This window comes from Parasteatoda tepidariorum, chromosome 4 (genome assembly GCF_982258835.1).
Source record: "Parasteatoda tepidariorum strain Cologne lab strain chromosome 4, Ptep-v5.0, whole genome shotgun sequence".
In the NCBI taxonomy this organism is placed as follows: Eukaryota; Metazoa; Arthropoda; class Arachnida; order Araneae; family Theridiidae; genus Parasteatoda; species Parasteatoda tepidariorum.
In genome coordinates this window covers 44218416-44243490 of record NC_141758.1, presented here as the reverse complement: position 1 = coordinate 44243490, position 25075 = coordinate 44218416, and the positions used below count along the sequence as shown (strand labels likewise).

The following is a 25075-nucleotide window of genomic DNA, read 5'->3' as shown; positions in this document are numbered from 1 at the left end:
TCCCGAGGGTGGTCAATTTAGACAGGTTCCACTGTATTATTTTCTGATGAATGTAAGTAAACTTTATAATACTTAGACACTAATTGTTTACTTATATATTGATTTCTTTTTAATTTTTTTTTTATTGATTTCAGAAATCAGCTTTTCAAATTAAATAAACTAAAAAAAATAATAAAACTTGCATAAGTGAGTCAGTGGAGAGAATATTTAGACAAGACGATTATACAATACGAATATCTCTTCTTTAGATACTAAGAGGTAGATAATGCTAAATAATGACTGTTATAAAAAATATTTTGGGATTTTTCTACCTCAATGTTATACTACAGAGACTTATATGTCAAGAATTTCCTTATATATTTAATAACTAATTAATATTCAATGATATTTTTTGTTTAGTAACAAAATTGCAATTCACAGTTTGAAATTTTTTAAAAATACGTAGAACTTAAAATTCGAAAACAAAGTTCTATAGAAAATATTTAAAGAGTAAAATAAAACAAAAATTATTCAAAAATATTAATTGGTTAGTGAATAAATAAGGAAATCGTGAACACATAATTTCGAAAATAAACATGGAAGCCACTTAGAACACCAAGAAATTTAAACTTAGCTTTATATTCCTGGATAATATTCATAATGAATAAAAAGGGATTGATTATCTTTATAATTGGGGAGTTAAAAACAAATGTCTCAAATAGTGGACTTTCTTCTTCCAATACTATAAAACAAGTCAGGTACAAAAGTTTAATTTTAACCAGCTGAGGGTTCTGTACCTTAAAAAAGTCGTATTTCAACCTGCAGTTTTTTTCCACGTAGCAAAACCGGTTTTTTCATGTTATTAGATAGGAAATAGCTAAACTGCCAGAGGGTTAAATTGTCCAAACTACTAGGTAACTTTAGTCTTAGGAACTTTTAATCCATAATAAAGTAAATGAATAGCATTCTTTTAATTACATTTGAGAATACTATTAATTTAACCTTTTAACAATATTGGCAACATAAAGGATGTTTTTTTGGTTTATATGGCAAGAAAACACTAGCTGCGTTACAAACATAATTCATTATCATTGGTTTAAGAGTTCATTACACAAAAGAAATTAGATTTATAAAAAACTGTGATTATTAGTCTACGTAAAATAAAATTATTTAGATTGCCTTATAAGACACGTTAAATTTGTTTGAATACTTTTTATTTTATGGAATTATTGTGAATACCATAATCATGAGTATAAAATTTTTCAATATTTTTTTAAAAAAAGATTTAGAAATAAATACGGGGAAAATATTGTTAACAAACATCAATATGTTAATTACTTTTTTCAGATAAAAGTAAAGAATTTTTAACAATTTGCAATTTAAAAATCACAATAGTAATGAAAAAATACAAGCTTTGATACAACATATTTAAAGATATAAGATTGTATATTTTTCAAGAGAATGAAGCTTTTAATCAGGCATTTATTTAAGATTTAATTCATTTACAAAAATACTCCTTTTCTGCATTTAAAGAGTGTCCATGAGTTTCAGAATAATTTGTAGTGTAAAAGATTTAGAACAGAAAACAAAGAGTCCATTAAGCATTGTCTTTTCCAATTGCAAAATATTTATTCTTTTTAAATATATAAAATGAATATTACTTTTAAGTACAATTTATTAAATATTTCAATGGTCAGTTAAAAAAATAATATATACAACTACATTAAATGTAGATTTTTATTTATTGATACAGTATTTAAAAATAATGCTCACTCTTTTTAAATAGGATAAAATAACCATTTAAAACGAATATTTATATTTTGAAACAATATTTAATGCATGGAATCACAACTATACGCAACACAATTTCAATAAATTTAGATTTTTCAATAATGAGTAAAGATGGCACTTACAAATAATGCTATTCTGTTTTTAAATATATAAAAGAAAAATTTCTATAGCATATTTATAATTTAAGATAAATTATAATTCAACAATTCCAAAATGATTTTTTATCAACTTTATTTCTTTTAGAACGTGAATTTTTTTTCATTTGTACAAATTTACCTTTGCAAAACACCAGTTGCAGCTCATATTTTTATTTTTTATCAACTTTATTTCTTTTTGAATGAGAAAAAATTTTTTTTTTGTACAAATTTACAATTGCAAAACACCAGTTTCAGCTCGTTTTTTAGAATATAAATATTTTGCAAGAATAAAATTATATAAAAATAAATGCATTGGTGGTATACAACCTTATTTTTATGCGCTAAATCCATTACATTTACATAAGACAATAATTTAAAAATACATCAGATCTAAAACAAAAATTGTTATTTACATATCACTATAGATAAAAGATATGTTTTTGCCATGGAATGTTCATTCCATTTATAAATCAGTTCGATTTTTTAGTAGTTTCTTTTTCTCCAACAGTATTTAAAGAGTTGATTATTTTTTCTGTTAACTTCTGGTGAAGAACTCTGGAGGTAGTTAGTGTATTGCCAACAAATAGCATAAAGAATATAACTGCTGAAACAAAAACCTAAAAGATAAAAATGAGTAAGAGAAATATCAACCAATAATTAAAATAGTGGAACATTTGTTTCAGATAATCATACTTAACACTAGGGAACAAATTTTTTGTAGTACTTTTATACATATTTGATACTAATGTTTGATCTTGCTGAAATCAAGTGTGGAGATTTAAAGTCTCAAATTAGTTTTGCTCCTAAAGCTACAGATTTTTTTCAAATGATACTTTTCTTCTTCATTGGCTTGACAGCCCAGGATGGGCCCTTGCCTTCCGCAGAGTTGAACTCCAGGCTCTTCTACACTTGGCCATAGACATCCACTTTGTGACTTTTAGAATATTTAAATCACTTTCGAGGCAGTCGAGCCATCTAAGTCTAGGTCTTCCTCTTTTTCGAGTGCCTAACTGTCTGGCAGAGAAGATCTTTTTTGTAATGCGGTTATTATCCATTCTTGATAGGTGTCCCGCCCATTTGATTCTCTGAATTGTAATATATTTGACTACGTCAGGTTCTTTAAATAGTATGTAAAGTTCGGAGTTAGTTCTTCTTCTCCAGATATTGTTACATTTAAGGTCACCAAATATGCTTCTTAAAATTTTTCTTTCAAACACAGAAATAATGTGCTTTACTTTTTCTGTCATTGTCCAAGTCTCAGCAGAGTAAGTAAGAATGGGTCTTATCAAACTTTTGTACAAATGATACTTTTAGTACACGTTTAAAAGCGTCATATGTTACAGAGGTTGCGCAAATGTTATGACAAACTTCTATAAGAGATAAGGAACATCACTAGGAATAAAATCGCATAGAAACTCACGCCAATAAATGTCATTGTACACAACTCCTAGCTGCGTACAATAACATTTATAACCTGTTCAGAAGCTTGAAAACGAAGAAACAATTCATAACCCTTAGCAATGTATGACATTTTCGGGCATGGGTTCCTTGGATGTAATTTGAATCCTGATAATGTGCCGAAACTCCTCTAGAAATGTTTCGCAACATTTAAGCAATCTCCTGTGATACATACTGTTTTAAAAATTGTGCATTTTGTAAAAGAAAAAAAAAGTCTTTTTTTAGAAAAACAAACTGTAGACTGGAGAGAGAAACAACTTCCAAATTTGAAATCAGTAATATGTTAAAAATTTGGTGCGATAGAAAGCAAAGAAAAATTGTTAACTGTGTAATCATTGAATTATACCTAATAATTGAGTGCAATAGTGGACTAACTCTTTTTGATATATATGGAACATAAACAAGTTTGCTTATAGAAAAAACTTTAGTAGTTAACACTTTCATCCCAATGAAGCTATTGCAATTTTATTTAATTGTGTAAAATGCTGCAATGTTATAGCTAGTGCTGTGCGATATCAGAATTTTAGTTATTTAATACGTCATTTTATCAATATTATTCTAATTATTATACATGGGGCAATATGTTACTCAAATGAAAGTAATCAATCATAATATTAATGCATTAAACACTTACTGTTAAAAAATAATGATCACGATATAATCTTGATACTTATTATCACCAGTAATACTCAGGATATTATCGCAATTAATATTTATCACTGTCAAACAATAATTTCCTGATAGCAATAATATTGCTGCTTAGAATAATCAAATAATAAAAATAAATAATTATTTTGTATTAGTAGTAAAAACAATTTAATTGCATTTTTAGATTTATGCCATCTTGAATGAGGATGCAAGATATTTAAAAAATACAAGAATTGTATGAAAGACATGTGATAAATGGCAGGTTTTTTATGGCATATTATATATTAAGAAGTTTATTTTATTTGTAATTATTCCCACAAAATATTAATAGCTTACATCATTTTTGCCAGTCAAATTACAAAGATAATATACAAAGCTAAGAGTGGCCGAAAGGTTATAGAAAACATAAAAGTTTGAATATAGCAGTTTTTGGCATCTAAATATGCATAAATTATTACTAATCAGATCAGAATATTAACCTTACCGCATGCAGTGGCTACGTCTAGCGACATGCAGTTATTGAAACCGGAATTAATATAGATATCAGTGTGAGGCTAGAATATTTATCGAATAAAGCACTTCTTTAACAGCTTGTTATTAGCGAAGAAGGTTAAAGGCTCCACAATTTGAGCCCAATTATACATTTATTCCACATTAAGCAATAAATTTTTTAAAACATAATGTAGTTAAGCATATAAAGTTTTATTTCAAGTGATTTGAGCAGTACAAAATTGAACTTTATACATATAAATTGTCAATTTAAGTTACACCAATTACAGAAAAATTAAAGGCTTTGAACATATAAATGCAACTAAAACAAATTCATTTTTCAAGATATCAGCACATATTTTACTACACTTGAAAAAGGAATCATTGAATTTTGATGCTAACAATTTAAATTAATGACATTGCGTACAAAACAAAATTAACATTTAAATATTGAAAAAACTTACTTGCCACTCCACACACTGTTCATCTTTACTTAAATTGAATAAAGTATAAGCGTTATACAACTGGAAAATCTGAAATATAATTTTTGTTTATCAATAATATCAAAAAACATTTATAAAAATGAGAATTATTAAATAATTTAAAACAGGGTAACTTTTTATCTACAAATAAATTATGAGAGATTCTTCAACCATTTCTTTTTAAGGTTTTATTAATATCATTGTCTACTAAGACAGTTCTTTTATGATAGTTATGATTTTCATAATAAAAAGTCTATCTAAAGGTTTTGCTAAGTTTATCAACTGAATAAGATCACACCTTAAAACTGAACAAAATGAAGTATCAAATTTAAAAATGAGTAAACACGTGAAGAAATATTTCGTAAAATTTATTTGTATTATAATTTTTAATGATAAATTTCCTATAAAAAACCCTTATAAATTGTCTTCTTAATAAGTCAATCAAAATAAAATCCATACATTCTTTTTTAAGTTTTCTTTCAATCCAAAATAACAATCATAGAATTAATAAATAACAAAAAGGAAAGACACTTATAACAGCTGGATATTTTGCAGACAATGTATATGAAATATTTTGAGTTTTATATTAAGGCCACCATTATTTAATATTAATTAGCATTTCATGAAGCTTAATTAATTATATCCATATTTCATGCTCAAGGCACATTTTTATTAAATTTCTGATGTAAATTAATGGGACACCATTGATAAATTGCAAAAATATAAGTTAAAAAAATATTAATCATTCATTTTATTATTAAATTTTGATTGCAAAATCTAAATTTATTTTTTTTTAAAAACTAATAGGTTATGTATGTGTGTCCATATACATATACACATGTACAGTGAGCAAAAAAAATGGACCACCCTGAATAACTTTTGATCTAATGATCGGATCTTCACATTCTGGGACTCAATTTTAATTAATCGAGGAGGTTACCTCAAATATACTCATTAATAAGGGCAGATGACATTTTAAGTTACAAAATCAGACACAAATTTGTACTTTCTCTGAATAAACATACTTTTTGTTTAATGGATTCAAATTTCAACCACCCAAAATATAGGGGTAGTCGCAATCTGGAAATTATGGTCTCAATAATTTGGTCAGGAGAATGTGCCAAAGTTTGGACCCCTTAATGTTAATTTTACTTCTTGCGTATTTCATTAGTTCTCAAGAACTTTTTGATTTTTGAAAATTTTTGCACACAATTATAAAATTTATTTATCCAAAGATAATTCCTTGTAAAAATTTAATTGCAAGGAAGACAAATACTTGAATCATTTTAAAAAACATAATTTTACATGGCAAAATACAAAATTTGAGCAAAATCGGTTGAATAGTTTCTGAGAAATTGAATTCCAAAAAAGTCAGACAATTAAAATTTGATTTCTCAGGAACTATTCAACTGATTTTGCTCAAGTTTTGTATTTTGCAATGTAAAATTATATTATTTAAAAAGATGCAAAAAATTTTATAACTTACAATTCAAAATTTTTTTGACTATTATTATATATTCACTTTTCAAATGGAATTTTCTTCGGACAAATGAGTTGCTAAGGATATAATTGTGGGCAAAATTTTTTCAATTAACTTAAAAAGTTAAATTAAATTGAAGTTATAAGTTAAGTTAAATTAACATTAAGGGGTCCAAACTTTGGACTGCTCTCCTGACCAAACTATTGGAACCATATATCCCAGATTGAGGTTGCCCCCTAGATTTGGGTGATCAGAATTCCGAATGCGTCTAAATGATATGTTTATTCAGAGAAAGTACCTTTTTGTGTCTGATTTTGTAACTTAAAAAATCGTCTGTACTTATTGTTTAGCATATTTGAGATCATCCCCTCGAACCATAAGGATTGAGTTTTAGATCGTGAAGATCCGATCATTAGATCAAAAGTTATTAAGGGTGGCCCGTTTATTTTTTTGCGCACTGTACACATACAACTGAGTAATAATTACTCTAAAAGTTTTACAACATTGATAAAAAAATTTATGGTTCCAATCCATCATTTTTTATAAAATATATTTTTTAATATAAGAAAAACAGAATATAACAATAGTTCTTTGATACTTCACTTACATAGCCAAAGTATAGGAATGGTAGAAGGAAAGTAAGCCCACGCCACATCCAGGAATGAAATCCTTCTAAAAGAGGATAGATCACAAATTTCCGTACAATATTTATTAAATATATAAATGTAATAACCGTAATTTTATAATTTTGTTCTAAAAATAACAGCATAACTATATTTCATGCAGGATGTAACAGGAAAACTCCGATTACTTCCTTACAGTAGCGGAACAAGTTTGATGTTGTTTACTTTCTTAGTTAAAAGTACTATAAAAATATTATCATAGAACATATTGAACAGTTTTAAAAGCTCAAAAAGATATGTAAATAATCGAAATAAAATATAAAAAAAATCTTAAGTTGATTGTATCAGAAACAATAAAAAAGAGGGAAGCAATAAATTACATATTTTATTTTGTATTTATTTAATTTAAAAAGAAAATTTTATTAAGCATTTATAAATTTTTTTTATATAAACCAAAAAATATTATCCATCCCACAAAGTAACATTCTACAGTGAAGAAAGAAAATTTCTTTTTAATTTAGCAACCATGTGAGAAAATATAGCATCTGAAGTAATTATTCAACATTCAGATTGGTTGTTCTATTTTACAAAATTATCCTTTAATTGACAACACAATTACATGCAAGAAAACTAAACAAAACACTTATATAAAAACATTAAACGTTAAATTAATTATAAAATTCCATTATGTATGCAAATCAGATTCTAAGAGATGCTGTTTGTCCTGCGAAGTTAATTTCCAAACTGATTGAATTCTCAATTGATGAGAGAAGATGCATTTTCAAACTTTCCTCTTGTCATAATTAATCTACATGTGGCTAGCAAACATCAAGTCAAGTGACTCAATTGCGCACCTACAACTAATTAAATGGTTAGGTCTAATCATGTGGTTGTGTATGGCTTGAAGTTACAGCTTTACTGCTTGAGTTCATTATCATTAATGCTGAATTGAATTAATTTTCGGATCAGTTTTAATTGGACACCTGCAAGCGAAGTCATGTGTGTGTGTTGAACCCGATTGGCTGACCCGAGTGTGATGTCGCTAGCAAGTATCTAATTGCAATTTGTACAGAAATGTACAAATATTTACCAATGGTAATGTCCATTTTATGACGTTCCCCAAGTGCTCTCAGTCTGTACAAGCAGCCTTGCTGGTAATTGAACTGTAGAAATTGAAGAATACCTACAAGGGAAAAATTTTTCTTCTTTTCAATTTAATATGAATGTTAAAAAGCTTTTTAACAGTAAAAACAATAGTGACAATAGGTGATTGATTGATGAAATTGATGCTATTTGTGTATGCTTCTAAGAAGTAACACTTGCGTAAATATTAGTTAACTTTTAATTTCCTTCAGGATCATTCTGTATTTTCTAGTTTATCAAATCTTCAAATAATCATTTTAAAAAAATCATATGTTTAGAACCAAACCTTCTAAATATACTTGTCATGATTTATCAACAAGGATGGAACATCAGTGTAACTATTTTGAAGCAAAAAAAATATGTTTTGGAGCAAATAAATTTTGTTTTTTGAGCAGATTTGAGCATATAAATTTACATTTCATATCTTATTTGTCAGACCACAAAAAAAAGGCAATATTAAACTGAAAGAATGTAACGGGAATTCAACAAAGAATTACCTAATAACTGAAATAATTTACTAGATTGGTAACCCGCAAAAATAAAATCTAAAAAAAGGCTTAAATCACAGTTAAATATACATTTCAAATAATCAGATTAAAGAAATATGACAATGATACTTGAAAAAACTAAATAAAATTCCTATCTTGATAGAAACATTTACCATCCCCAATAAATACAAACATCAATATAACTAATTATTATATGGTTAATGCAGTGTTTATTTTAGATGAGATTAGCAGGAGGCTTCGCTTGTCCTTTGGATAAAAGAATTCTCTATTGCATGCTAATGATTACTCACCAAATGTATTTTTAAAAAAAATAGTCAATTCTAAATTATTCCCTTGTAAACATATGTTGTTTTCAGATCATCTTTCTGCTGTTATATATTGGTTTTTGCCACTTTTGAATGGATTTTTAAATTCTGATATTTTAAATACAATGTAGGGTAAACCAACCAGTGAAGGAACACTACCCAGTGTATGAACATTTCATATATATTGATTAAAAATAAGAATTTGAAAGTTTTTCTTTAGATTGATAGGTAACAATAGCTTACTGCCAAACAACAGAAAGTCATCTAGCTATGTTTTGGACTACCTGGTCGAATAGATTTCTCTGGAAAAAAAATTAAATTTGTTAGTATCTCTGAAACACCTTGTTTCTCTGAAAAAATTATAAGGTGAGTGTTTGTATTTATATGTTTGAAGTGGAATTAATTGCATGTAATAATTTTAATTTTTCTCATTGTGAAAAAGAGAATTCAAAATATAGTTATTGAAGTTACAGTAGTGAAGGAACAAGTGTTCCTTTACTGGGTTTTTTTTTTAAGTTAATGAAAATAAAAGATAAACTTTAATTTTCTTGTACCTTTAGTGATGTTCGGCATCAAAAGTATGTTAAAAATACGAAAAATAACTTCTAATCAGTGAAGGAACAGGCATGTTCCTTTACTGAGCATAGATTTCCCAGTTAATGAACAGTATGTGTTAATATGTTGACACTTTAATTTTCAATTCATGATTGCAAAAAAAAAAAGTTAACACTTTCCAAGTATTTATATGTTATAATTTCAAGAATAGGCTTGTTTTTAAATATTTGTATGGCTTATAAATTCATAAAGAGCATTAAAAAATAACCAAAATTAAGTGTTCCTTTACTGGGTGTTCATTTACTACTGGTAAGAGCCGTTCCTTCACTTGGTCTTTTTACTACTTGTTATTTGAACCTCCAAAACTTTAAAACAATATCATGTAAGTTCTCTACAATTTTTTTACATAATTTGCAATTAGTAACAAATATGTTGACACTGTCATTTAACTAAAATTACGAATTTTTAAATTAATATGATTTTTTAAAAGGCAAGCAAAGCTTAAGTGTTCCTTCACTGGTTAGTTTACCCTATTTCAAATGTATATGGGAATTTTGAATTAAGTTTTCACTTTTAGATGCACTTGTTATACAGCAATTCCCCAGTAAATTGATGTTGGTTGATTTACAACCTACAAACATGTTTTTTCTCTCCAATTTTTGTAGTTATAAAACACTACTAATTTTAACATAACTGATTCTTATTTAAGAAAATTAAGGAAATAAAAACATTAAAAACACTCGTAATAGACTTAATATTGAGCCTGAAAGAAAAAATAAACTATTGATGTCGATCATAATATCATACATAACATAATATTTTATTTTATATCCTCGCTGAACAGTCGACCCAGTTTTTGGGTTTACAACTACTAATGTTCTACTCCGTCACCTTGTAATTTTGAACCAATCCAGAAGACAAGGAAACTCCTGGATCAGTACCCCCAGAGGTATAATTTGTTATGGGAACATGGAGGACTTTGTGACTAGACAGATTTAACGTGCACCAGTCACCATTTACTACACAGGGAATCTTCAGTTGGCAGGGATCAAACCCACGTCCCTCTTAGACATGGGCTCAGTGCCCTACCAGGCAGGCTATCCCGACCCTACATAACATATTAATTGAAAACATAAATAGGGAAGAATAAGGAGAGATAAGACATCTGCAATTATTTATGATTCTTTTACCAGTTGGAGTATTTATGGCACTTATAGCTTTGAATGATTTTAAGACAGATTTCTATTAATTTATGTGGTATGCATGTTATAACTATAACACTAAAAAAAAAAAAAGAAGCAGCTAATGATACTTTTAATCTCTTGGGATTTAGCTAAGATTCATTTTTTTTAAATGATTTGAAGAATTTTTTCGAATTAGCAGATATTTTTGAAATTATGTATACATTTCCACTTTTAAAAGCATGTAACATACAAGAAATGAAATATTTTTCTTGCTATTTCCATATGTTTATAAAACCAATACTTTAATATTAACTATCAAATATATATATTTAACGAGGCTAAAATGTTTCAAGATATTAATCTGAGATTTAAAATATTTTCCAGCCAGATATAAAATTTTATACGAAATATTTCAGCTAGTGATGTCTCATTTCACTCAACTCGCCCCTAGAACATAATCTTGAAATATGTCATTCTAATATAATAAATATTACTAACATATATGGGTCATTCTCACAAAAACAGTCATTTTCATGTCCCCAGTATATTTTATGTTTGTTTTACAACTTACGAAAAAAAAAATTTTCAGGGAAAGTGTCCTTCAGAATGCAAGCTAACAAAAGAATAAAAATAAAATTATCAATTTTTATTTTTTATTAATTTTAGGTAATAAAAATATACCAATATGTCATTCCCTCACTTGTCCCCACTGCTGCTTTAAAAAAAGAAAAAAATTGTTTCTGAAATAAAAAATTTTTTTTTACAAATTTGTGTTTTTTATTTGAGAATATTGAAATATAGAATTCAGAAAATAAATTTTAAATTCAATTTCTGATAAAAATATTAACACAGCACTATTTTAAACTTTGTCCCCAGTGTTTCGCGTCATTCCCTCACAACAATGTTCTTATCACCTGCAATCATCTTAGAATAAAAATATTTTAATAAAAACTTCAGAAGTTAACAACTGGCATCATAGAACAAAATTGCAGTATGCTTCCATCTTCAACTTAAAGAAGCTTTGCTGTGGAATAAATTTGAATGAATCAAACCAGGTAAAATTTTTTACATTTGTCATTCCCTCATGTCGTTTTTTAGAGTAAAATAAAATACAACTTCATCGAAAAAGTGGATAATTATATGTTGCTTTCTTGTATGAATATAATTGTATGTGATTGACTTCAGAAATTCATTAGGCCTAACTGTTATTTTCAAATTTTATTGAATTCGTCATTCCCTCACTTGTGTATAAAGTGAGGGAATGATTCAAGATGAGTATATTATTAAATTTTTTTTGTTCAATCGAGCCAGTCAATTTTATTTCCCAAACATGCAAAAACTATTAAATATATAAGACTAAATTATAATAAATATTAGATATACTTAGTATGTTATCATTTTCAAACTTTAGGTAGATGTAACTTAGATAAAAACATCTATTTAAATAAAATATCATTCCCTCACTATTAGTGTCATTCCCTCACTTTTTAAATACTGAAAATAATTAAATATTTATTAATTAATTTGAAAAATGAATTAAAAAAATAATAAATTAATTTATTAAATTAGTTAATTTATTTTTTAAATTAATTAATTAATTATTAATTATTATAAATTAATTAATTATAAATTAATTATATAAAAAATTAATTAATTTAAATATTAAGTATAATTTAAAGGATATATACTTTCTTTATAATGTCATTACATATTTCTATTAATATAAAAAGTTTCAGAGCTTTTTATTCACTTTACTTTTTTGGGATTTTATGAACTGAAAAATGACAGTTTTCGTGAGAATGACCCATATATTAAAAAATTCTCTAATATACAGAAATTTTGAAAATCAAAATGCTGAAAATGAAAAAAAGTAAAGAAATTATTGTTCAATATAAATAGGCAAATTATGGAAAAATATTTACTTGTGTAACAAGTGTATAGAGTAAACTGTTTGCGAAATTGATCATACATAACACCATCAGGCCTGAAATGAAAAATAAATATTTTAATTGAAATTTAAGTAACTCAAGTTTTTTGTTGTCCAATATAAAAATAACATTAGCAAATTTTTTTTATGAACTCTGTGATGATGTTCCAACTATTGAGGAAGCCAATTGTGCCGACCAGCCAACACTACTAGCCAAAATTCCTATGCTTTGTTTACATTTGGAGTTTTTTTATATGCACTTGTTAGGTTGAATGCACGGTACGCCATTAGGGAGCGGGGATATCAAATGCTGCGTCAAACTGTGTTTTTTTATGTCATGGTTTGAGATTTGCATATATTTTTAAATCAGATGTAATTATAATACTTTACTTCTGCTAAGGTGTGTTGGTTTCGACCTAATTGTAATGTAAATTACGTGAGCGTTAGAGCTGTCACTGATACTTCAGTGAGAATGCTTTTATCTTTTTGTTGATGTTTGCTACATTCCACACATCATCATGCTTATATATTTCCTTCTGATGTCCGTCATGGCTTTTGACACTGTGTGATGTTTAACAATAAAAATCATGTTTGAATAATTTTGCATGTGTCTTAAGTGTTCATTTGTGTAAGTTGATTCTGTCTCAATTAAAATGAGACAGGCATACTCTTCAAAGTCAGCATGCTCATGATATTTAATTTTCATGTTATTGGATAAAACATGTGTAAAGTCAGAAACTTTATGTACACCGCACATGTTAAATTGAAACCCATATTACAAATTTTACACAGCCTGAAAATACAGTAGAAAATTTGTTGCTTAATGTGCTTACCAAAACAGTAGCAATTCTAAAATTTCATTAAGTTTTGAAACTAATTGTAATTTTCATTTAAACCAAGAAACATGAACAAACATCATTTTCACATTCTCAAATAACAGGTATAAAAATTAAAGCATTATAAAAAAATTTATAAATTTTTTCAATAAATAGATTTATTTTCTCACCATACAATAATAACACCAGCTTGAATACAGGTAATAAAATGGTTAACACGCCACCAGCCTTTTATTCTGAAAATAAATAGATAATTACCACAAAAATTAATGCAAATACTTAGGTTTTAAATTCAGTTGTGCATGCATAAAAAATAAAAATAGATATTTCATTTATTTCTGAGGCCATTGTGCTATTCAACAGATTCCCAGTCTTTAAAATAAAGAGCAGTCAATTACTTTTGAAGGATGAAAAAGTGTGATTGTTTCAAAGTTGTTTATCTTTTTGAGAAAGGAATTTATTTGGGTAAAGGATTTTACTTTGTTAATAAGCCTGAAAATGGTGTCAAGGCCAAATTGGATCAGTATAATAATGATTTAGAGCAAAGACAAAGTACTCGATCGCTGTTAGGATTAATAGGAAAGAAGTTTCATCTTTATTAAGTTAAATAAATAAAAGGAATTTTGAGAAAATGAAGCTTTGTGGTTCGTTACTGCTCTGGGAAGTTATATGAAAATAATGAATGATACCCAAGTCAAGTAGAAGGATTATGGAACTAATCTATAAATAGAAGAGTGCCATTATGGCGAGAAGGCCATTAGCTTGCCAGTGACAAAGACGATGGCACTTTTCCAACGATGAAATTAACAAGAGAAATAAAACTTTCTTCTGCTGTTAGGGATAAAAAATTTTTTTAGTTTGATTTCTGGTAGCCGAAAATGAGAATTTCTTGCAAAATGCAGCAGAGTTGCACATGAGAGTGCATGATTTCTTCCCTTATTGCCGAATCCAGCTCAGTATACACAGATGTGAACTCACAAGTATTTCATCATGATGTAAAACATGTAAAATGATTGGTGTTTTTAGACGCTAAGGACTGATGGTAAACTGAAATAGATAGTGGTTGAAGGAATTATGAATAAATTGAATAGAACCATGTCAAAAACCTCGCTTTTTGCCTAATTTGTGACAAAAATCGACATGCTAAAGAAAACATTTATCATTTTAGAAAAGGGATAATTAAGCACTTTTTAAAAACATCCAATAAAAAAAGCACCTTTAAAGGCTTATAAAAACTGAAAATAAGCACTTTTTAAAAATGCTACGCATCCTATGGATAAATTCGATGAATAAATTCCCTCATATTCAACTAAAACAATTTCAAGAATGTTGTCTATTTTTCAATATTCATATAAATTTAGGTTTTTATAGCTTTTTAAAATTTTACATTGAATTTAAATTTCTTCAACTCAAGCAAGATTGTTTCATTTTATTTTATAACAAATTTTCCAGTTTATTTTGTGACACCTAATATTAATACACAGAATATCAATAAATTAATTAAATATCAATAAATTAATTAATCATTTCAGATCAATTAACCCTTTAAACATTGATGCCCATGGGCAAAATCGTTCAGAAAGTTTCCTGCCGTGTAATTTTCCCATTCAATAACATGGAGAAACCGGTTTATTGTTGCAAAGAAGCCTATGATTGAAAGTTCAGAAAAGCCAGAACTAACGCTCAGAATGTTATAAAATAAAAAAATTAAAATATGCAAAATTACAATTATTTTTAAATATTTTTTCACTTATACCTGGAACCATTTACTACCAATATACTTTCTCTAATCGTTAATGTGCAATAGTACCAGACCAACAAGAAATGTAAAATGGCATCCAGAGCTCTAAAATATAAAATATCATAGTTTAGCATGCTTGACATGACATAGTTTGATATGTTTAAGAAATAAAAAATTGCTATAACATACCTGTAAGAAAACAAAATACTTTGAGCTGATAAAATCAAGATAATTATTGTCACAGTTACTTTAAATCGTTCATACTCTTCTTTATATTTTTTGCTAAAAACAAAATTAAGACAATTAAAACTAAAAAAATGAATAAAATAATAATTACAAAAAGCAAATTACAAACCTGTCTTCTTTATTTACAATCGTAACATTCACTCCCCCAAGGATAATTCTTAAGTATAACCTATAAAAAAGTTTTTTTGCTTTAAATAATATGTATTTAAAATACAGGAAAGATACACAATTCATCTACTTTTGTTTAATTTTTTAATTGCTTAAAGACATGTAATAATGTACATAAATCTCATTTCTGATTTATTAATGAAGTTTATATAAAGCAGATTTTATTTATACAATTATATCCTAGTCATTAGTTTTCTAAAAAAAATTAAAATTGCTTATATTAAAAAATCTATATGATAAACACATATGAATATATTTTCAAATTTTTGTTGTAATTTTAGTCAAATTATATTTCTATCATTATCTCACTATAGACTGCATTAAATCAAAAGGTTATGGAAATTTTTTTAAAAGAACTAAGAAATAATGTATATAATTTAAATACTAATTGAGCTTAAAAAAATACTTATCATTCTCAAATAAATATAAAAATTTATTACATGAAACAAATTATTAAATATATGAAGCTTCAGTGTTTAAGTTAGATTAAAAAAATTTCTTAAACTTAGTACTAATTTTTTCTCTTTCAATTGTTATGTTTAAGAAAGGGACTCCTTATCTAAGATATTACTTTGATATAATAAAACCACTTCAAAGAACTTGACCCATTTGCAACAAATTGATTACATGATTTTAAAATACTGCACATAACAGCGTGTAAGCCGTTTCCCTATTTTTGATTATGCGGTTACAAATTTCTGGAAGGTCGGGAATATAAGTCAACAATTATTCCAGTAGACGTTATCCCTCAAATGACACTAGACACATGGCAAAAAGTGGATTCCAGTGTTATAGTAAAATATTTGAAAAAGTTTAGAATTTCTAATTCTTTGGATTAAGAAATTTTTTTTTGTGGGTTTCAGCAGATGAAGATAAAGTAGAATTCGTTGTTGAGGGAAACCTGTATGACAACACTGCAAACGTTAATGAGCCTCACATAAATGATATTCTGAAATCTTTAAATTTGTAGCTTTATAATAAGTTTTAAAAGTTTTTATTGAGTTACATTGTCTTCTTACATAAATTACTTCAGCTAATCTAATTAGTAAGTTTTTTTCTGAACGTAAGAATTGTTTCTATAAAAACCTTTTGTATAAAGAAAATGAGAGAAATTAATTGCATGTAACATATAAAAAATAGTTTTTTAAAGGGGTAAATTGTTATACGCATCTAGGTACCTCATTGCTTATAATGCATCGATATTTCCCGATCAAGGAATGTTCGACTTTATTACTGGTGTATCTGTTGACACCCTTTCTTTCATAAAATTTTGGGAGTTCAAAACTTCTACACAGCAATATAAAGTAGTTGAGTTTTTTTTAATTTAAAGTACTATAACAATTTATTTTGTAATTTGTATGACTTTCCCCTAATATACTAGCATATCAAAGAATTAGTTGTAGTGTTAAAGATTAAAAATTAATTTCAAATTAGATGCAGTCAATTCAAAATTTTAAACAATGTAGAATATTCTAATTCCTTTATAAGTTTATTATTGCAGCAGAGCAACTTCAGCTAAGAAATGGCTCAGTTTGGGGGGAAATAATATCTAAATAGGGGTATACTGATTCGATTGCTTGACAAACCCTGGAACTACTTTCACAGTTCCTTTCAGGTTGCTTTAAAATCCATGCCAACTTTCTACTGCTTGTACATTAACCAATACTTCCTGACCTTCAAAGAATACTCAAGCTGCAAACTATAAGCCTTAATCTATTGCTTGAGGCAATACACACCATAGTTAAAATAGATATTCCTTTAATTATATTAAAAGTTAATGAACCTACCATGTTAAAATAATATATTTATCTTTCTCTTCTCTTAAAAAATTTATTAGTTTAAAAAAAGGGCATATCTTACATACAAATAATACTAAGCCAATGCTTCCCAGTTCCAACTGACACACTTTAAGCAATAAAAATTAAAATTTAGTACAATATGCAAATTCCTTTATTGTTGTATTTCAGATTAACAATTTGGCATGGAAAATTGGCAATTGCTACTTAAACTTACACATTTATTTTTTTTGTTTCTTAAATTTACAGACAAAAGCACATTTTAAATTGGTAAGGGTAATAATTTTCCCAGCAACAATTATATAAAGTAATGAATCCTAAAAGCTAGAACCTGTATCAGAAGCCTTCAAAAATTTTGGAGAACTTCAAATATAAAAATCTCCATAAAAATAAATGCTTTTAAAGCTGATGTTTGCTCTGTACTTTGTATGGTGCTAAATGTTAGAACCTCTGCAAAACTGAGATAGAAAAACTGGAAACATTACGGAACAAATGTTTAAGAATAATTTTAAAAACTTTCTGACCTAACACTGTTTTAAATAAAGACCTATTAATAAAGGAAAAGGAAGACATTTTGAATAGAAGATGGACGGGACATATCCTTCTTCTAAAACAGAATAGCATGGCACTTACTCTGCCACCTGATAAAAAACATTTAAGAGGGAAGCCAACACTCACTTGGCAAAAATAAAATGCACCAAGATCTGTGCAAAGCAAAACTTAATGGATGAGAAGAGGCAAGAGTACTGGCTCAGAAAAGGGGTGCCAGAAAAAGAGACTCGAGGCCTTATGTGCCAGCTGGTGCAAAAAGGATAGGTAGGTAGGTAATAATTTTCCATTTATGTTTATCGTATTGTCCTAAAATATAAGATTCAGAATGATGCAAGTGATAAGAAATGTGCCCCACATATACAGGTATCTTCTCAATTATGCAAGCTGCAATCATTTGAACTTTAACTGGTTATAGTTTAAATGAATTGCTTTCCAACACCAATTCTGAATTTCTCTGGACCATTGCGGTGTAGCATACAACTTTTATTTTATGGGTAAGTCAAATTTTTATTTTTAAATGTAATTATTTAATTACTGTTACTACATACAAAAACAAATCCAACCTTTTTTCTGAGATTACATTAAAGATTTATAGATATAGATAATTTTAACATTATTAAATACTGATATGCTTTTGATTTTATAAAATTATTCCAAAAAAAAGTACAACAAATTTAGAAATTCTGAATAGATTGGTTAGTTCCAGAAAAAAAAAAGCGTTTATAGATAAAGCTTTTCTCCTTAAGTTATAGTAAATATAATTTACAAAATATAGCACATTTAAAAACATAATTCCAAAGATATAAAGTTTATTTGACAACACATAGATATATAAGGAAATATGTAAATAACAATACCCATTGCTTCTAGGCAAATTTGATTGAATGTCATCAAGCTGAACTTTACGAAGCTCAATTTCTTGTTTTAGAGATTCAATCAAATCAATTTCTTCTTTTGAAGTTGCTCCACACCTGTGAAAAAATATTTACAAACATTTAAATTAGATAAAAGTATTATTATTTAAAAGAGTATTAGTAATTGGTTTCAAAGAGATAGTTCTTAGCAGCGATGCTAAGCGCTCCAAGCAACCATTACCGCGTTGCTTGGAGCGCCTGCAGACCAGATCCTATCATTTGAGGAGTTATGAGCTTGTTAGACGGTAAAGAGCTTCCCATTGCTGAAAAGGAATTTGTCCCACTGACCTACAGCCTGTTGCTGAAAATTTCAACAAGCATTTCCTCCTTTGCCACTTTGAAACCAATCAAATTTATAAAATAGCTAATCTTCTCTTATTATTATATTTTTTCAATTTATTTATTTTTAATAAAGTTATATTAAAAATTGCTTGGCCCTCTTTTGCCATACTGTGTATATGTTGCATTAAATAACAACCACATATCAATAGCAGGGGTCTCATATTTTATTGATGATGTTGGGTCAAGTCAACAATCATTTAATTCAGTAGAAATGTGAAAGAATAATAAATAATGATAAAAGAAATATTTGTACAACATTTTATTTCATATTAAATAATATTAATGTAAGATAAATGAAAAGCAGAAAGATAAAACTATTTCAATGTCAGTCAATTGGAAATAGTTTGGACAATATTTTAAAAGACATATGATTTGATACAGTACACTCAAGACCAATACAAATAATTCTCTTAAGACAATAAAATTTAGTCTTACTTTTTAATTTCTTCAGAAATCTGTTTTAAACGATACCATTGGTGAGCAAGTGATTTGCTGCATGCATTTTGGCATTTACCCAAATCTTCAACAGCCTTTTCGTATTGCTTTTCATGAACCTTTATAAAAATGAATTTATTAAAATCAATAACTCATGAATCATAAATACAATAAATAGTTTTTAAATTTTTCTTTTTTCAAACAGCAAATTGTGCAATTTAAAATAAACATGGAAACACATTTTATAAGTAATTTAATGGCCAGACAGTTTTTTTCCTCTTACAAATAAATCTCATTAAAAAATTCACTGTTTAAAACATTTACAGTAGATCTCATTTACAATAATATCTTGAAACGAAGTTTTTACTTTGACTTTTTTGGCTATTAGGCAACTAAAATTTAAGAGGAAATTTAAAAGGAAATTTTTTCCACAAGCGATATAAATGTGGGGAAAAAAATGAAGATGTAATTTTTACACCAATAATTTAAATAATAATTAAAACCAAAAACTATACTCACTATATCCCATTTTAAATTTCAAACTAAAGATACCTTTTAAGCACTTTCTAAGACTTTACAGAGAGGGGTAATGCCTGCCGCCTCCATGTGGTGCCCTCTGGATATCCTTTAAAGGGTAACTAAATGGAAAGCAGCCAAAATGTGCGTTCAGGAATTGGGCAGAGGTTCCTAATCGAAAAGTATGCTCCAGTCTCCAATAGCACATGGTAAGCCTTAGGGTGAGCCCAGTGCTAATACCACTGCTTCGCAGCTCATTGCTAGTAATTCTGGTGTGGAGAGGTTCAAAAGCACAAGTCCCACATCTGATTTAGTCTCTGTCCTTGGCCAAAGACAATGCCACGAGTTAAAATGTCCGACCCGGCTTGACTATCCAAGAGCCAGAGAAGGAAATTAAAGAAGTGGAAAGCCGCTGAGAGGAGTGGTGGAGATAAGATGCCTAGGCTTTCGGACACAACGCCCTCCCCCTGAGTGTCGCCCAAGTTTGCAAAAAACCCAGAGAAGATGTTGTTCTTGGGATGAGAGCCCAATCTGGGGAGGCGGTCTCTCTTTATGGGGATAACCAAATTGGAGAGGGGGACACAACTGGAGGCCTCCAATCTGGGGTTTCCTACGCACAAACCATCAGATCCATCAAAATTGTTGTTGTCAAGAAGGATTTTCCTTCGGACAAGCTCTCTTTGGGAGAATATGATGCAATTTTCAGGAGGATCTTGAAGCTAACTGACGCCATCCCATTTGGCGAAATGATGCCCGAGATTCTTAGTAACAATTTGCTGAGAAGGGCCTTGATTCTCTAGTGTGGCAATGGCACAGTGGAATGGATCAGGTGCCATTTCCAGAAGTCCTTGGGGGACATCACACTTAATGTTTTAAGTGCTGGCGAGTTGCCCAAGCCTGTAAAGGTTGCCTTCAAAACCAAAGAGAGGTATTCAGACCAGTCTACCTCAGACGCCTTCAGCGACTCAACCATGAGCTGAAGACTATGAGGGTCCTGCTACAGGACCTGGCACCTGTAGATGGATCTTCCAGGTTGATCCTGAAGACGTAAAGGATATAGTGAGGGCTGACTTCGGGGTTCCAGAAGAATCCAAGATGGTTGCTATTCTAGTATTTTCTTAGGACCTTTTGTGGTAAAAGAATCAATCAAGGTTGACTAGATTAATCTCCATCATAGCATTGCTGCTTCTAGTCTTTTGGCTAAAAGGCTGAATGATGGAAATTTAGACATTGCTCTTATACAAGAACCCTGGACAAATAAGGGTAGAATTCTGGGCCTTAACCCTAAGGATTTTGATATTTTTTATGAAACCCATAGTGATTCCCCCTCCCCGGTCCTGCATCTTGGCTAGGTCTAATCTAAATGCACTTAACTTAGTCAACTTTCTCCACAGGGATTTAGTTGCTGTTAAGTTAAAATTCTATGACAAAGCTTCAGCTTCTGACTTTGTCATTGTTTCTGCCTATCTCCCCTATGAGGAGAAATACCCACTTGCTGATGCAGCTAAGTCAATAATTGGCTACTGTAGTTCTGGCTGCAGTCTCATCTTCGGCTGTGATGCAAATTGCTCACCACACAGTGTGGGGCATTAGTGATTGTAACCAGGGATGTATTAATGTAGGCCTCATTTTATTTTATAACTTGTTTGTCTTTAATGAATGCAATGAACCTACCTTTATTAGGTGTAACAGAAGGAAATTTATTGACCTTACTCTATGTAATTCTATTTCTGTATATTAAGGAAGGTATCTGATGCAGTCACTACTTCTGATCACTTTTTCTATTAATGGCCTCAATGGAGTATAGGTCATAAGGAGAAACCCCAGAACAGTTGATTGGGGTTCATTTTGAAATAATTGAAATTTATTATCACAACATTGTTACAATAGATTTTAAAACTATTAAAATGAATCAAAACATTAAACAATCTCATATTAAAATGTTTTGTAAGTTTTTAAATTGATGACTGCATTGAGTAAATTATTCGATTTAAGAGTTGAATCAAAAATTGTAAGGCTTAAAAATGTTCATAGTCAGCAGCGCACTTTCTATGTGAATCAAACTTCAAGCATTGGCAAAGAAATTCAATTATTGCAACATAATAATAATTCAATTGCAACTAAAATATTAGTGTGTAATTATAATACTCTAATAGTACAAAAAGAAGAAATAGATCTTTAATATAAAAATAGTCTGACTTCTAAATCTCCATATTCCTTTGTTAAAAGATCCCATTCCTTCTTTAAAGCTAATAAATTTTCGATATTCATCTGTAAAAAAAAAAAAATGGATGCAACATTATATTATATATTTTTTATAGGCATTTTATAATAAAATGAACAAAAGAATAAAAAATGTAAACAGAAAAATACAAATTTAATATATTATTTAAACAAAAAAATATTTAAATAAATTAATAGTGTGTGAAGATAAAACCCTAGGATTAAAAAAAGAAACTTATCAACTGTTTCATACTGTCTTTTTACAAAGTGTATTTATATCATTGCATAAGATTTAAAAATATTTCCAATGTGAATTTAATTCGGTAAAATTATCCAAAAACTTGAAGCAATAAAATATAAATATTTTGCCAAAATAAACATATCTTAATTAGAGAAGTAAACAATAAACAAAAACTTACAAAATATATACTATGTTTATTTTAGATAAGTGCTTAACAATAACTACCACTTACTGCAGAAATCATGGTATAATAAAATGTTTATATAGTCAGGGGTCTGTCCAGGCCAAATTTACTACCGTTTAGCGGTACCTTCACAAATTCAATTTTAGGAAAAACGGTAGTTTCACAAATTCAACATTAGGAAAAACAGTAGTTTCACAAAATACTTTTTCTTAAAATTTTATTTTTTTATCCTTAAGAAACAATAAAGCTATATTTTTACTATGTTTTTGTGCTAATTTTTTAATATAATTTTTAATTTTTCACAAATTATGTCTAAATTTTCACAAAATAGGTACCTCTCAGAAAAACCTAGACATACCCCTGATAGTTCTGTTCGCAGTTTGAAAACTCACTCGAAAAATTTTGCACTTTAGTATTAATACATTTAATTAAGAAATTTTTTGTAGGATTAGATCAATATTTAATTCTGAAGCTCATAAAATCAAGTGGGAAAATTTTTATATTTGAAATTAAATCATTACCAAGATCTAGCAAGCAGGCAGTAGCACTTGTGAAACTTAAAAATAGAAAAAAAAAAGAAATAACTCTAAAGATCTCCACACTTTAGATATTTCCACAGATATTTCCCAGCAAAAGACTATATATTTTTTTAAAAAACAATTATTTCATGTACAACAATCAGACAGTTTCAATCAGTTGGTGCCAACACGGAATTTAATTGTTTTAACTTTTACATTCTCAAACGGGGTTTCTACTCAATTTTCAAAAAAATAAAATAATAAATTTAAGGACTTTCAAGGACCTAAAATCAAATTTTTGTAAGACCTACTCAGCTATGGTTATTATGCTAAAATACATATCAAATAGATTTTATTACTTTGAAGCATACATTAAGTGTAACAATTTAAAATGTTAAGTAGTTATGGCAATAATTTAATATGCGAAGTCCACAGCTACCAATGCAAATGGTCTGATAGTTACAACAAAAAATTTCTAATAAAAATTAGCATACTTGCCAACTTTTAAAGACTGTAACACTTTTTATGAAAAGTTTAATGAAGCACGTTAAAATTAATTGAGAAATGATATTTAGCATATCTGTTTCAATTTAAAAAACAAAATATCTTTTTATTACATCAGAATATTAGTACTGTATTTTGGACATAATAAAATCTTTTGAAACTATAATTGTACTAGTATAATATTTTGACAGATAACAAATTTTATTTCCTTTAAAATAGATCATAAATTGTAAAAAATCTTTAAAATTTTGTGAATAAGATTCACTATGCCTAATTTTTGAATCATGTGTAAAATGCTAGACGAGTTCTTTTTCCTTGATTTAAAAATTTCTGCTTTAGTTCACTACCACTTAATGTCATATTTTGCAAAAATCTGAAATTTTTCAAGGTATACACTTAGTCAGCGTTTGAGGAAACCATTACACATTACAATATCTTTAAAAAAATTTCAAATATAAAATCTCATACAGCCTTAATAATAGTAGCAACAGTGAACAGGCACCGATATGGAAATCATAAACAAATCAAATTAACATGCATTGAATAAACAGCATGCACTGTGCCAATATTAATATAAGACTGTAAAGATTTCTTTCTTATTAATCAGCTCCTTTCTTATTAATTTAATAAGCTAAAACTTAAAGAAGACAAAGAAAAGAAGATGAACAGAATATCAAAGATGAAACAGAGCTTTTAAAAACATTGTTTGAAATTATAAACATAAAACATCGGTTACTATGTAAACTGCATTAAAGAGATTTAAAGTACGGAAAAATTGAAAGATTAAGCTTCAATTACAATTTATATTATACAATAAATTTTACCTACAAATTCGAACAGGTACCAATTAAGTACAAGGAAATACAAAAATAAAAGATCCACACTAGATCACAGTATTTCTCCTGGACGCAAAGAAAAATGATGATAAAAAAAAAAGAAAATTAATATATTCCAATTTAAGTTTCAGGATAAATATCATTAAAGAAATAAAGTGGTATTTCATAAAACTCATACGTCGTGCTTACCTTGCCGAAATTCTGATAGCGAATTTCAAAACCAAAACATACGGGCCATTCAAATCCTAATAGAAGTTAAAGTTAAAATATTATCAACTAAATTTTTTTATATTTAAAATAAACAATAATGCTT

General features: G+C 28.1%; 1 protein-coding gene across 6 annotated transcripts; it reads right to left on the bottom strand.

The window, feature by feature from the left end:
- Positions 1–1441: 1441 nt before the first annotated feature.
- Positions 1442–25065, bottom strand: LOC107441284 (transmembrane protein 120A). Of its 6 annotated transcripts, none has more exons than XM_016054487.4 (13): positions 24952–25065; positions 22456–22527; positions 19741–19859; positions 18907–19020; positions 15643–15702; positions 15477–15569; positions 15303–15392; positions 13717–13782; positions 12706–12767; positions 8178–8270; positions 7072–7136; positions 4967–5035; positions 1442–2524 (listed from the first exon to the last, which is right to left on the bottom strand). In XM_016054487.4, exons 2-13 carry the CDS (start codon positions 22525–22527, stop codon positions 2378–2380), a joined length of 1050 nt encoding a protein of 349 aa, XP_015909973.1. In that variant the 5' UTR covers positions 24952–25065; the 3' UTR covers positions 1442–2377. The 6 variants fall into 6 exon arrangements, with proteins under 6 accessions (XP_015909973.1, XP_071038325.1, XP_071038327.1 ...); XM_071182224.2 differs by having other exon boundaries at positions 24941–24966; XM_071182226.2 differs by lacking the exon at positions 24952–25065 and adding an exon at positions 24755–24949.
- Positions 25066–25075: the final 10 nt, after the last annotated feature.